Here is a 15,428-nt window from a genome sequence, read left to right on the forward strand (position 1 = left end):
CCTAAACATCCCTTTCTCCAGGGAGTACAAAAGCAAAATTCTGCGGATGTTGGAAATCTGAAATGAAAACAGAAAATGCTGGAAATACTCAGCATGTCAGGCAGCATCTGTGAAGAGAGAAACACAGTTAATGGGGCTCAATTTTCCCCAGATTTCTGCACCGTTTTTTTGGCTTGCGCCATTTTTTTTGGCGTAAATTAAATTCTCCAAGTTTCCCCAAAGTTTCTGCGCCAGTGTAACTCAGTTATGATTTTTTTAGGTTAGGATTTTTTTTGCATCGTATGTCTGCACCAGTTTTTCACATTTTAGCAAGTTTGGCCAACTAACATTTTTCCAATGACGGCGTATGTGACCACTCCCAAAAAACCTTCTGGACACTGAAGAAAAAGCGACGCACATTAAAAAATCGTCGCAGGAAGACACCATTGTTTTTAGGCAAAGTTTTGGAGGGAGTCAAGAAGGCAAAGAATATACATCATGAAGCTTAGTTTTTTCAAAATCAAAAGGGAGAAAATGGAAGTCTAATGCAATTCTTTAATTTTTGATTCTTTTCAAAGTACCACGCCACCACCGAACGTCTCCTCATCGGGCTCGAGGGTGAGAGCGTCGGCCGGCAGAATCGCTCCCTTGCCCGGAAACAGGGGCTCACGGGAGGGGGTGGGGGGTGGGAGCCAAACTGAACTGCCAGACACTTATATAAGGGATGAGAGCCCTTCGTCTATACAGCTGCTTCAAAAGAAGCCCGGAGGTGGGGGGAGGGGTGGTGGTGGTGGAAGCCGAGCCCCTGTGTCCGGGCAAGGGAGCAATTCTTCCGGCCGACCCTCAAGCCCAGTGAGGAGACAATGGGTGGTGGGGTGATACTTTGAAAAATAAATAAAGAATTACATTGGACTTTGTTTCTTCATTGAATGCCTAGCTTCCCGTTGTAAGCAAATCTATTGCGCATGCGCAGACTAGGGTGTGGTCATAGAAACATAGAAAATAGGTGCAGGAGTAGGCCATTCGGCCCTTCGAGTCTGTACTGCCATTCAATAAGATCATGGCTGATCATTCCCTCAGTACCCCTTTCCTGCTTTCTCTCCATACCCCTTGATCCCCTTAGCCGTAAGGGCCATATCTAACTCCCTCTTGAATATATTCAATGAACTGGCATTAACAACGCTCTGTGGCAGGGAATTCCACAGGTTACCAACTGAGTGAAGAAGTTTCTCCTCATTTCAGTCCTAAATGGCCTACCCCTTAACCTAAGACTGTGTCTCCTGGTTCTGGACTTCCCCAACATCAGGAACATTCTACTCGCATCTAAACTGTTCCGTCCCGTCAGAATCTTATATGTTTCTATGAGATCCCCTCTCATCCTTCTAAACTCCAATGTATAAAGGCCCAGTTGATCCAGTCTCTCCTCATATGGTCCATACTAGGGCATCCACCTTGGGGACAAAGAGAGGAAATAAGGTGTGAGTGTAAGGAAATAAGGTTTGTCCTGCTGTTTTGAGCTTCTTGCAAAGCTATAATTAAATTATTGACAATACCATACCTTGTGCAAGCCTTCTGCATGATTATGCTGCGGAGGAGAAGACTGATTAGACATCATCACCTGAGGAATGTCAAAGCACGTGGGATGATGGGCAGGAGGTATATCGAGACACGCATTCATACCTGCACCTGAGTGATGCAGACTGTGTGAGAAGGCTGCGTTTCCGCAAAGACATTTTAACCGAGCTCTGTGAGTTAGTAAAAGCAGACCTGCAACCTAGAAGCTTCAGGGGGACTGCTTTGTCAGTTGAAGTAAAGGTTACGGCTGCACTTTCATTCTATGCCTCCGGATCATTCCAGGCCACAACTGGGGATGCATGCGGCATTTCACAATATGCAACACATCTGCATTCGGCAGGTGACTGCTGCACTATATACCCGGAGGAATGACTACATAAAGTTCCCCATGACCACCCAGGCAATGCGTGACAGGGCTGTGGGCTTCTCCAGGATTGCTGGCTTCCCAAAGGTACAGAGCTGCATTGATTGTACCCACATCTCCTTGTGAGCACCTTTTGGAGGATTCCGAGATGTACAGGAACAGAAAAGGCTTCCACTCAGTGAATGTGCAGCTCATCCATGACAACATACATCGCATCATGGCAGTTGATGCAAGATACCCTGGGAGCACCCATGATGCGTTTATCCAATCCGAGAGCGCTATATCTGCCATGTTTCAGCAGCAGCCAGAAGGGCAGAGCTAGCTACTGGGGGACAAAGAGTACAGCCTCACCCACCTGGCTCATGACACCCCTATGCGTAACTTGGACGGAAGTTGACTGGAAATACATGTCACACATTGCAACGTGCAACATAATAGAGAAGACCATTGGCATCTTGAAGCAGCGTTTCCGATGCCTGGACCATTCTGGAGGCTACTTGCAATACTCTCCTGAGATTGTTGGTCAGTTCACTGTTGTGTGCTGCATGCTGCATAACTTAGCCATCATGAGGCAGCAGCAACTGGTAGTAGAAGACCCAACTGAGTTTATAGTGGCTGATGATGATGAGGAAGATGCAGATGAGGAGGAGGAGTACGAGGAAGCCATGCAACTACCTGAACCCGGAGCACGACAGCCTGAACCCGGAGGAGGGCGGGCCATCATGCCCCTTTAACGATTGCTCGAGCCTTGTGCCAGCAGCTCATCCGCGAACGCTTTGCTGCCTGAAGGCTAAGCGGCAACTATTCCAAATGGATCATGTTTACTGTTTGGACCTGTTCCGTAATGTTGTGTTGTGTTAATGGAACAAATAATGGAAATTATTATTTTTGAGTTCAAAAAATTGTGTTAATAATGGAACAAATAATGCAAATGATTCAGTTATAATATAAAATATATTTTATTCAAAAGTTTAACATTTGTTTGTACTTGACTTTAATAAAAAGTGTTCTTGTATCAAATTTTAAAGTTTTCACAAGATCACTTACAAACTATAAGATCACTTACAAGCTTTTAAACTTGTAAATTTACATTACTTACAAAAGTGTTTTAATTAGAGAACCGTTGCAATAGTAACAACAATCATCATCAGAGGCAGTCCCTCGACTCAGGGATGACTTGCTTCCAAGTCAAAAAGTTCACAGGTGTTTCAATGAAGGACCTAAAATTCCGGGTATCGAACTAAATCGTGAAGGGTGGAAGATGCCTGTGGGTGGATTTTTTTAACGTGTGGTGGCTGTTGCACACCAGCCACCACACGGGCTTGACAGAGCTCGGTCTTGGTCCAATGGCAAGGATTAACCAAGACGACTGGAGACCAGCTCTGCTGCACGGACCTAACAACAATAATAACAACAACAACCACCACAGCTGCACCCATCACTCCTCCACCTTATTCTAAGACCGCCTGCTGCGCCTGGTCTTGGTAACTCCATCCCAGGCAGTGGCGCAGCGTTTCTCGGGTTGGTACCAAGCTTATTCTTTCGAACATATCGGGTAATGTGCACTTCTTGATGGCGGGGGGTGGAGGGGTGGGGGGGGCATGGGCCGGGGTTCATTTGGAAGGCCCGGCTTGGGTCTCTTCAGAGGCTGGTCTGGGGATTGGAGTGGGAGTGGCAGTTGATTCCGTCAATGGCTGTCGGGTCTGGGCGTGTTCCCTTATTGCAGCAGTTACCTGCGACATTCCCTCCCTCATATATGCCCGGACAGCATCTCAACTACCTGCAACATTCCCTCCCTCATGTGCCCAGACAGTGTTCCCATTTCTTGCGAGAGTGTTGTTACTTCTCCCAACAGGCCTGTAATCTCATCACTCACCCCTCTGATGGTGTCCAGGAGTGATCGGGTAAGGTCAATGCTCTCTGCACTCATTGCCATTTTCTGAACCACAACTGTTACATCTTGCACCTCAGAAGAACGCTGTCGAGCTCTCCTTCCCCTCCTCACCCTGGGTGTGGCTTGTTGCATCCCACAGGAACCTGCAGCCTCGGACGGTGAGGCCCTGGGTGTGGCTTGCTGCATCCCACTGGGACCCGCAGCCTCGGACAGTGGGGCCCTGGGGGTGGCTTCCTGCACCCCACTGGGACCCGCAGCCTCGGACGGTGAGGCCCTGGGTGTGGCTTGCTGCATCCCACTGGGACCTGCAGCCTCGGACGGTGAGGCCCTGGGTGTGGCTTGCTGTATCCCACTGGGACCCGCAGCCTCGGACAGTGGGGCCCTGGGGGTGGCTTCCTGCACCCCACTGGAATCCCCAGCCTCGGACTGTGTGAAACCATGGAATGTCCCAATACTCATACTATTCAGGAAAGGGGCTGGCACCTCAATGGGCGGCACCTGCACCTCCTCCAGAGTGAGTACAACAGTGGGGACTTCATCCTCCCCCTCCCCCCATGCTCCTGGTCTGGAAGGTGGGATTGGAAGATGTTCTCCTCTTCAGGCTCGTCCGTTTTTTAATCTTCTTTTGCATCGTCTTCAGCCTCGTCAGGGTTGGCCTCAAGTTCTGCAAATTATAACAGAACAGACAAATGGTTAGCAGCAGAGGAGGGGGCAGGGTGGGTGGCATGAGTAGGCTCACACAGCACAGCGCAGGCAGCAGGCTCATATTGAAGGACCACGATGAATGATAGCACATTGCATCAACTGAAGCGTAGCTGATGGAGACATCCCCATGAACCGAAGCATGGCTAGCCCGCGCAGTACTTGACTTTTAGCAAAGCCAGACTGTGGAATTTGCAGGACTTACCCTCTCTCTCTCTCTCTCGAGTGTGGGCCCATTTTATGCAGTGGTGGTTGCTTTCTCCAGGCAGGACCCATCAAAGCAGCAACCCAGTCTTCCAATGGTGTCAGTGGCTGCAGATTTGCCGGGCCTCCTCTTGTTTGAGTTCTCTCTCTTTTGTTGTGTGCCACATAACATAAGAACATAACATAAGAACATAAGAACATAACATAAGAACATAACATAAGAACATAACATAAGAACATAACATAAGAACATAACATAAGAACATAACATAAGAACATAACATAAGAACATAAGAACATAACATAAGAACATAACATAAGAACATAACATAAGAACATAACATAAGAACATAACATAAGAACTAGGAACAGGAGTAAGCCATCTAGCCCCTCGAGCCTGCTCCGCCATTCAACAAGATCATGGCTGATCTGGCCGTGGACTCAGTTCCACTTGCCCGCCCGCTCCCCGTAACCCTTAATTCCCTTATTGGTTAAAAATCTATCTATCTGTGATTTGAATACATTCAATGAGCTAGCCTCAACTGCTTCCTTGGGCAGAGAATGCCACAGATTCACAACCCTCTGGGAGAAGAAATTCCTTCTCAACTCGGTTTTAAATTGGTTCCTTCCTCTGCAAAGATGAAAATATAATATTTTAGAGAAAGTGTCTTTCTGCTGGGTGTGACATACAGATGGTATCACATTTACAATTGCAATTCCAGTGAATAAATGAAAATATTATTTACACTAACTACTTGATCAAGGTCCTGCCACTTCTTTTTGCACTGGCCTCCGGACCTCACCATTGCACAGTAATCTTCTGCAAGTTGGTTCCAGCGTTTCTTCATTTCTTTTGGTGAAACTGTTATGTTTTCGGTACGACCTCACAAACACACAGGCTCTAAGATGGCTGATAACTTCAGGAAGCAGTCACGTGACTTGTTCCCTCTTTATTATTGTAAACAGCAATGGCTGCAATGCCACAATAATCCTATGGGTGGAGCTATATATGTTACCGAAACTTTCATGTGACCTCTGCTGGTGTCCAGCTCGTGCCATCTGGCCTCAATTACAGTAACCAGTGCCTCCACTTCCTCTTGTGAGAAATTCTTGGTCCTTGAGCCGCATTGCATATTGCAGCTCTGATTTTTTTTCCACTGAGAATTAAAGTTCTCACACACAACTGGCTCTTTAAAAATAGCCGAATGCAGACCAGGAGGTGTACTGGGCATGTGTGCCCATAGCAGTCATATTAATAACGTCTTCTTTTTTTTCTGCACATGTGTAGAAGGCGGGGGCATCCTCTTTTTGGCACAGACATTAGGCTCCACCCCCGAAGGTAAAGGACTGGCTGCGCAGCGCCAATTTCAAAAATTAGAACGGGGAAACTTGCAATTTATTTTTTGGAGTAGTGTGGGCCAAAAAAAAACAGGCGTAACTCTTGAAATACGCCAAAAAACGGCATTGGAGAAAATTGAGCCAATGGTTTCAGGTCAATGTGAACATTAAATTTTTTTTTCCACAGCGACTTACCTGCATGGGGTCCCCTGAAGGTCTTCCAATAGTTTTTAAATTTTTTTATTGCTGCATTTTATTTTTCAGGTCTCCGACCCTCCGAGGGCCCGACTCCATCCTCGGCGGCACTTGGGCGGTAATCGCCTCTGCCGTTGAGAATGAGACCTCCCGCCTGCTGCCACCCAGATTGGCGGCGTACGTCGTCCATTTGCCGCCCGCCAACCTTTGAGGGACCTCGGCGATGAATATCCCGCTGAACGTACCATCCGGTACATCGGCGGCACTTGGGCGAGCAAAGGCCTTGATGAAAATCGGCCCCAAGCTAACCAACTAGAGGATGTAAACCACATCTCAACTGTATACATCATCACTATCCATTGAACCTTCATGGAACACACATGTATGGATACCAGTTGAGGACAGAATCAGATTTCTTAGTGGTACCTTTCATTCACTAACTTCGTCAGATTACTGACTGATTCTTACAATACAGCGTCCTATCCAGGGCATAATTTCAAAGTTTGCAGATGACATGAAACTCAGAAATATAGTAAACAATGAAGAGGATAGTAACAGACTTCAGGAGGACATAGACAGACTGGTGAAATGGGCAGACACATGGCAAATGAAATTTAACGCAGGGGAGTGTGAAATGATACATTTTGGTAGGATTGAGGAGAGACAATGTAAACTAAATGGTACAAAGGAACAGGGAGATCTGGGGGTGTATCTTTGAAACTGGTAGGACAAGTTGAGAAGGCTGTTAAAAAAGGATATGTGATCCTTAGCTTTGTTAATAGAGGCATGGGTTACAAAAGGAAGGAAGTTATGCTAAATCTTTATAAGACACTGGTTCGGCCTGAGCTGGAGTATTGTTTACAATTTTGGGCACCGCACTTCAGGGAGGATGGCAAGGCCTTAGCGAGTGTGCAGAAGGTATTTACTAGAATGGTACCAGGTATGAGACTGGAGAAGCTAGGGTTGTTCGCCTTAAAGCAGAGAAGACTAAGAGGAGATTTGATACAGGCCTTAAAATTAATGATCGATTTTGATAGAGTAGTAATCTCAGGATTGCTACCAGTGCCACGTGCTAGTCAGAGTAGGAATCGCAGGATAGCTCAGATGAATATGTGGCTTGAGGAGTGGTGCAGAAGGGGGGAATTCAAATTCCTGGGACATTGGAACCAGTTCTGGGGGAGGTGGGACCAGTACAAACCGGACGGTCTGCACCTGGGCAGGACCGGAACCAATGTCCTAGGGGGAGTGTTTGCTAGCGCTGTTGGGGAGGGGTTAAACTAATATGGCAGTGGGATGGGAACCTATGCAGGGAGACAGAGGGAAGTAAAATGGGGGCAGAAGCAAAAGATAGAAAGAAGAAAGGTAAAAGTGGAGGGCAGAGAAACCTTAAGGCAAAAATCAAAAAGGTCCATATTACAGCAAAACTCTAAAAGGGCAAAGTGTGTTAAAAAGACAAGCCTGAAGGCTCTTTGCCTCAATGCGAGGAGTATTCGCAATAAGGTGGACGAATTAACTGCACAGGCAGCAATTAATGAATATGATATAATTGGCATCACGGAGACATGGCCCCAGGCTGGGAACTCAATATTCAGGGGTATTCAGCATTCAGGAAGGATAGACAGGAACGAAAAGGAGGTGGGATAGCGTTGCTGGTTAAAGAGGAGATTAACGCAATAGTAAGGAAGGACATTAGCTTCGATGATGTGGAATCTGTATGGGTGGAGTTGCGGGATACCAAGTGGCAGAAAATGCTGGTGGGAATTGTGTACAGACCACCAAACAGTAGTAGTGAGGTTGGGGGCAGCATCAAACAAGAAATTAGGGATGCATGCAATAAAGGTACAGCAGTTATCATGGGCGACTTTAATCTACATATAGATTGGGCTAACCAAACTGGTAGCAATATGGTGGAGGAGGATTTCCTGGAGTGTATTAGGGATGGTTTTCGAGACCAACATGTCGAGGAACCAACTAGAGGGCTGGCCATCCTAGACTGGGTGATGTGTAATGAGAAAGGACTAATTAGCAATCTTGTTGTGCAAGGCTCCTTGGGGAAGAGTGACCATAATATAGTAGAATTCTTTATTAAGCTGGAGAGTGACACAGTTAATTCAGAGACTAGGGTCCTGAACGTAAGGAAAGGTAACTTCGATGGTAAGAGACGTGAATTGGCTAGAATAGACTGGCAAATGATACTGAAAGGGTTGAAGGTGGATAGGCAATGGCAAACATTTAAGGATCACATGGATGAGCTTCAACGATTGTACATGACTGTTTGGAGTAAAAATAAAACGGGGAAGGTGTCTCAACCGTGGATAACCAGGGAAATTAAGGATAGTGTTAAATCGAAGGCAGAGGCATATAAATTGGCCAGAAAAAGAAGCAAACCTGAGGACTGGGAAAAATTTAGAATTCAGCAGAGAAGGACAAAGGGTTTAATTAGGAGGGGGGAAAAAGAGTACGAGAGGAAGCTTGCCAGGAACATAAAAACTGACTGCAAAAGCTTCTACAGATATGTGAAGAGAAAAAGATTAGTCAAGACAAACATAGATCCCTTGCAGTCAGATTCCGGTGAATTTATAATGGGGAACAAAGAAATGGCAGACCAGTTGAACAAATACTTTGGTTCTGTCTTCACGAAGGAAGACACAAATAGCCTTCCAGAAGTACTAGGGGACTGAGGGTCTAGTGAGAAGGAGGAACTGAAGGATATCCTTATTAGGTGGGAAATTGTGTTAGAGAAATTGATGGGATTCAAGGTCGATAAATCCCTGGGGCCTGATAGTCTGCATCCAGAGTACTTAAGGAAGTGGCCCTAGAAATAGTGGATGCATTGGGTGATTATTTTCCAACAGTTTATCGACTCTGGATCAGTCCCTATGGACTGGAGGATAGCTAATGTAACACCACTTTTTTAAAAAGGAGGGAGAGAGAAAACAGGTAATTATAGACCGGTTAGCCTGACATCAGTAGTGGGGAAAATGTTGGAATCAATTATTAAAGATGAAATAGTAGCGCATTTGGAAAGCAGTGACCGGATCGGACCGAGTCAGCGTGGATTTATGAAAGGAAAATCATGCTTGACAAATCTTTTGGAATTTTTTGAGGATGTAACTAGTAGAGTGGACAAGGGAGAACCAGTGGATGTGGTGTATTTGGACTTTCAAAAGGCTTTTGACAAGGTCCCACACAAGAGATTGGTGTGCAAAATTAAAGCACATGGTATTGGGGGTAATATACTGATGTGGATAGAGAACTGATTGGCAGACAGGAAGCAGAGAGTCGGGATAAACGGGTCCTTTTCAGAATGGCAGGCAGTGACTAGTGGGGTGCCGCAGAGCTCAGTGCTGGGACCCCAGCTATTTACATTATACATTAATGATTTAAATGAAGGAATTGAGTATAATATTTCCAAGTTTGCAGATGACACTAAGCTGGGTGGCGGTGTGAGCAGTAAAGAGGATGCTAAGAGGCTGCAGGGTGACTTGGACAGGTTAGGTGAGTGGGCAAATGCATGGCAGATGCAGTATAATGTGGATAAATGTGAGGTTATCCACTTTGGGGCAAAAACACAAAGGCAGATTATTATCTGAATGGCGGCAGATTAGGAAAAGGGGAGGTGCAACAAGACCTAGGTGCCATGGTACATCAGTCATTGAAAGTTGGCATGCAGGTACAGCAGGCGGTGAAGAAGGCAAATGGTATGTTGGCCTTCATAGCTAGGGGATTTGAGTATAGGAGCAGGGAGGTCTTACTGCAGTTATACAGGACCTTGGTGAGGCCTCACGTGGAATATTGTGTTCAGTTTTGGTCTCCTAATCTGAGGAAGGACGTTCTTGCTATTGAGGTAGTACAGTGAAGGTTCACCAGACTGATTCCCGGGATGGCAGGACTGACATATGAGGAGAGACTGGATCGACTGGGCCTGTATTCACTGGAGTTTAGAAGGATGAGAGGGGATCTCATAGAAACATATAACATTGTGACAGGACTGGACAGGTTAAATGCAGAAAGAATGTTTCCGATGTTGGGGAAGTCCAGAACCAGGGGACATAGTCTAAGGATAATGGGTAAGCCATTTAGGACTGAGATGAGGAGAAACTTATTCACTCAGAGTTGTTAACCTGCGGGATTCCCTACCGCAAAGAGTTGTTGATGCCAGTTCATTGGATATATTCAAGAGGGAGTTAGATATGGTCCTTACGGCTAAAGGGATCAAGGGATATTGAGAGAAAGCAGGAAAGGGGTACTGAGGTGAATGATCAGCCATGATCTTATTGAATGGTGGTGCAAGCTCGAAGGGCAGAATGGCCTACTCCTGTACCTATTTTCTATGTTTCTCTGTTTCTATAAGAAGAAATTGTTTCCATTGGTAGAAGGGTCTGTAACCAGAGGACAACAATTTTAGGTGACTGGCCAAAGATCTAGAGACGACATGAAGAAAAACAATTTTACACAGCAGGTTGTTGTGCTCTAGAATTCACTGCCTGAAGTAGTGCAAGTAGATTCAATAGTAACTTTCAAAAGGAAATTGGAGAAGTTCTTGAAGGGAAAAAAATACACAGCTATGGGGAAAGAGCAGGGGAATGGAACTAATTGGATAGCTGAACCAAAGAGCTGGCACAGGCAAGATGGGCGGAGTGGCCTCCTTTGTGCTGTATCATTCTATATGTGAATAATAGTCAATTGAATAAGGACTGTGAGCACTGTTGGGAGTTGAAATCAGTATGAGTCTCCTTCAGGAGAGAAGGGGTAAGTTTGATGAAAGTAAAAGTAGGCGGCTTCTGGGGATTCTGCCTTACTCTAGTTTTGGACATCACAAAATAGCAAGTGTAGGTTCTTCAGCCCCTCGAGCCTGTTCCACCATTCAGTCAGATCATTGCTGATCTGTGCTTCAACTCCATTTACCAGTCAATGTTCCATACCCCTTGGTACCCTGACCCAACAAAAATGTATTGATCTCAGTCTTGAAATTTTCAATTGACCCAGTATCCATAGCTTCTGGGGGAGAAATTTTGGATTTCCACTACCCTCCGTGTGAAAAAGTACTTCCTGATTTCCCTCCTGAATGGCCAAGCTCTAATTTTAAGATTGTAACCCCCTTATTCTGGATTTCTCACTAGAGAAAGTAGCTTTTCTGTATCTAACCTGTCGTGGAGTATTACAAAGATACTCAACACAAGTCTGTTTTGGAGAAAATAATTGTTTATTATAAAGTACCCGATCGAGGGAGAAATAGCTTCGACATGATTTCAATAACTCAGTGACGCAAACCAGCCGTTGTCTCCGAACAATCTTGGATTATTGGTTTTTATACAGTCAAAATACTACAAAATCATGAAGTTCCGTGTGGAGGCTTTCCATTTGTTGTTTCCCTGCAGCATCACAAACATTTTGTCTAACAACTATAATTAATTGGTTAATACAATTATATTGCAGCAAATTTCGTTGCCTCCTTTGTACTCTGTTTATCTGATAAGTTACGTGGTCACATCATTCTGTCGTTCCTTAAACTGTTGTCCTCTTATCCTAACTGCTTGAAATATTTGATATTTTTTTTCAATCGTATATTGTTTCCCGTAATCTCTTACGCCATGTGACCTCCTTGGAGTGTACTTTTCCCAACTATCTGGTTTTATACTGTGATACTTCAGTCACAACTCGTTCTAATGACGCATTCAGCTAGATTTTTATAACCTTTTCTTTGTTCTAGCTTTGATAAGAACAAAACACATTCTGTTCCAAGATTATGGGTTCAATAAGTCGTTCAGCAGTTTGGGCTCAGCTAATCTTCCAGGAACACACGTATGCCTTTTTCAGCCTACTTGTCTAAAATGTTAACTTTACTGAATTAATTTTCCCCCTGACTAATTTGTTTCTACTACATAACCTATTGAATATTTTTATAATTTTAAACACTTCAATTAGATCACCCTTCAATCTTCCAAACTCAAGGATGTACAAGACAAGTTTTTGCAACCTGTCCGTATAATTTAATCCTGGAAGCCTCAGTATCATTTTGATAAATCTGCACAATATAGCCCTCCAAGGCCAATGTATCCTTCTTGAAGTGTGGTGTCCGGAACTCTACGCAATACTCCAAATGTTGTCTGACTAAGGCTCTGTACAACTGAAGCATCACTTATCCTCTTTCTAAGTGAGTGGGCAAAAATTTGGCAGATGGAATATAATGTAGGAAAATGTGAGGTAGAAAAACAGATTATAATTTAAATGAAGAAAAATTGCAAAGTGCTTTAGTACAGAGGGACCTGAGGGTCCTTGTGCATAAAACACAAAAGTTAGTATGCAGGTACAGCAAGTAATAAGGAAGTCAAATGGAATGTTGGCCTTTATTAAAAGGGGGATAGAGTATAAAAGCACAGAAGTCCTGCTACAACTGTACAGGGTAATTGGTGAGGCCACACCTGGAGTATAGCATGCAGTTTTGGTCTCTGTATTTAAGAAAGGATATACTTGCATTGGAGGCTGTTCAGAGAAGGTTCAGTAGGTTGATTCTGGAGATGAGGGGGTTGACATGAAGATAGGTTGAGTAGGTTGGGTTTATACTCATTGGAGTTCAGAAGAATGAGAGGTGATCTTATCGAAACATATAAGATAATGAGAGGACTGGATATGATGGATGCAGAGAGGATATTTCCACTCACAGGGGAAACTTAAACTCGGGGGGCATAGTCTCAGAATAAGGGGCCACCCATTTAAAACTGAGATGAGGAGGAATTTCTTCTGAGGGTTGTAAATCTGTTAAATTCTCTGCCCCAGAGAGCTGTGGAGGCTGGGTCATTGAATATATTTAACGCAGAGATAGACAGATTTTTGAGCGATAAGGGAATAAAGGGTTATGGGGAGCAGGCAGGGAAGTGGAACTGAGTCCATGATCAGATCAGCCACGATCTTATTAAATGGCGGAGCAGGCTCAAGGTGTCAAATGGCCTACTCCTGCTCCTATTTCTTGTGTTCTATCCCAGCCTCCTTGCAGTGAACACCAACATTCCATTAGCCTTTTTGATTTTTTTTTTTGTGCCTGTGCACTAGCTTTTAGTGATTTGTGTATCAGGGCACCCAAATCCATTTCCTCCTCACAGTTCCTAGTCTATTGTTTTTATCTTTCTTCGATCAAAAGTAGATTACCCCGCACTGAACTCCATCTACCACAGTTTTCCCAACTCATTTAATCTGTCCATGTACTTTTGTAACTTCCTGCTCCCGTCGACAAAGCTTACTATTCTTCCTAACCTGGTGTCATCTGCAAACTTGGATATACAGCTCACCAATACAATCCCTAGGGAACATAATTTACCACATCCCACTAATCAGAGTACATTCCATTCATCCTTATTCACTGTGTCCTACCTCCCAACTAATTACCAACACACATCACAAGGTTAACTCCAATTCTGTGCGCTTTCATTTTTGCTAATAATCTCTTGTGCGGAACCGTATCAAATGTTTTCTGGCAGTCCATATGCTGACCTCTTCAAAAAATTTGACTAGATTAGTCAAATATGATATACCCTGCACAAATCCATGCTGACTCTCTTTGATCGGCTTACACTTGTCCAATTGCTCAGCCACTCTGTGGCCGAAATTCATCAGCCCACCACCCGCTGCCACCCACTCCCGCTGTCATTCCTCCTGAAGATCCGCCCAGTGCCACTTTTGAGGTGGCCTGGAGCGGGCAGGTGGGGAGAGCCGCCGGGAACTGCCCGCCGACGTCAGCGGACGGCCGAGTGGCGCAACTGAGTTCCCGCCCGCCGAGCTCCCAGATTCCTGCGGGCAGAACGGGGGTGGACGGCTGGTTGTAGGCTTGGTCTGTCCCCGACGGTAAGTCTGAAAAACCTGAAAAAAAGCTAAGTGAACATTTTAATTTTTTTTTCCAACAGCGACTTACCTGCATGGGGTCCCCTGAAGGTCTTCGGATAGGTTTTGTATTTTTCATTGGTGATTTCTTTGTTCAGGTCTTCGACCCTCTGTGGACCTGACTCCATCCTCGGCGGCAAGCGCCTCTGCCGCTGAGAATGGGACCTCCCACCCGCTGCCGCCCAGATTGGTGATGTACGTCGTCCATTTGCTGCCCGCCGACCTGCGAGGGACCCCGGCCATGAATATCTCGCCAAAGTAACGTCCGGTACATTGGCGGCACTTGGGCGGGTGGAGGCCTTGATGAAAATCGGCCCCTCTGTCCCTGATAATAGATTGAGAGCGAGAGAATGAATGCCAGACAAGGTAGCAATAAAGTCTCCATCTGCAATTATTATGAATTTTGTGAAGAGGAAAGGATTTCATTCACTGAATGTGAAGATAGTGAGTGATGTAAGCCACTTGATTATGTATGTCAATATAGGCTACCTGGGAAGCAGCCAGGATTCTTTGCTTCTCAGACCATCCATGATACCTGTATTGCTTAGCCACAGCAGTGTGTAAGGATGACTGATCGAAAACATGGCTGAAGACAGATACAATAAAACATTGGGTTCTACTTGAATGATAGCTGAGCAGACCATTGATATTCTTAAGTCCCATTTCTATTTCCTGGATAGATCAGGGGGAGCGCTCCATGCAATCTAGTAAAGGTTTCAAGAATTATAGTGGCTTCCATAACTGTTAAATTATTTGTGCTATTTCCATTACATAGGTTCATGCTTGTGGGGGAGCCGTTTGCTGGAAAGACCAAGATTTTGCATGTGTTGGCAGACACACTGACACTTATGAATGAACGTGGTTTGAATGAGGAGGAAAAAGTTGTTTATCGAACTGTAAATCCCAAATCAATTACCATGGGCCAGCTCTTTGGACAATTTGATTTAGTCTCACATGAGGTAAGTGATTTATGTAATTCCTTTGGGGAATAAGTAATTTAAATAGAACTCCCAGAAACAACCTGGATCCATGTTTGAAAGTGAATCACCACATTTAAAATTAGTCTTGAACAAAACTAATAAAGGAAAATGTTAAAGTAATGGCTAGGAATCAATAAGAAAAAAAATGCCACTCTGTTCTGTGTCCTTTTGTAATGGTTCTGTCTCTTGCACAATGTTTTCTTGTTCTCATTAATGGACACACTGTACATATTACAGGTACACATCTCAAATCCGGCTGTCCGAAAATCGGAATTGTCCGAAAACCGGACATTTTTGAGAAAATCCCATTTAATAATCA

The 15,428-nt window shown here is 44.7% G+C and overlaps 1 protein-coding gene across 2 annotated transcripts in view; it reads left to right on the forward strand.

Annotated features, from left to right (window-relative positions):
- Window positions 1-15,428, forward strand: part of dnah12 (dynein, axonemal, heavy chain 12) — a 393,315-nt gene that overhangs the window by 177,243 nt on the left and 200,644 nt on the right. For both annotated transcript variants that reach the window (XM_070895275.1, XM_070895274.1), the window contains one exon: window positions 14,905-15,088. In XM_070895275.1, the coding sequence (XP_070751376.1) occupies window positions 14,905-15,088 (184 nt within the window). The remainder of the gene's footprint in view (window positions 1-14,904; window positions 15,089-15,428) is intronic.

This window comes from Pristiophorus japonicus, chromosome 12 (genome assembly GCF_044704955.1).
Source record: "Pristiophorus japonicus isolate sPriJap1 chromosome 12, sPriJap1.hap1, whole genome shotgun sequence".
NCBI lineage: Eukaryota > Metazoa > Chordata > Chondrichthyes > Pristiophoridae > Pristiophorus > Pristiophorus japonicus.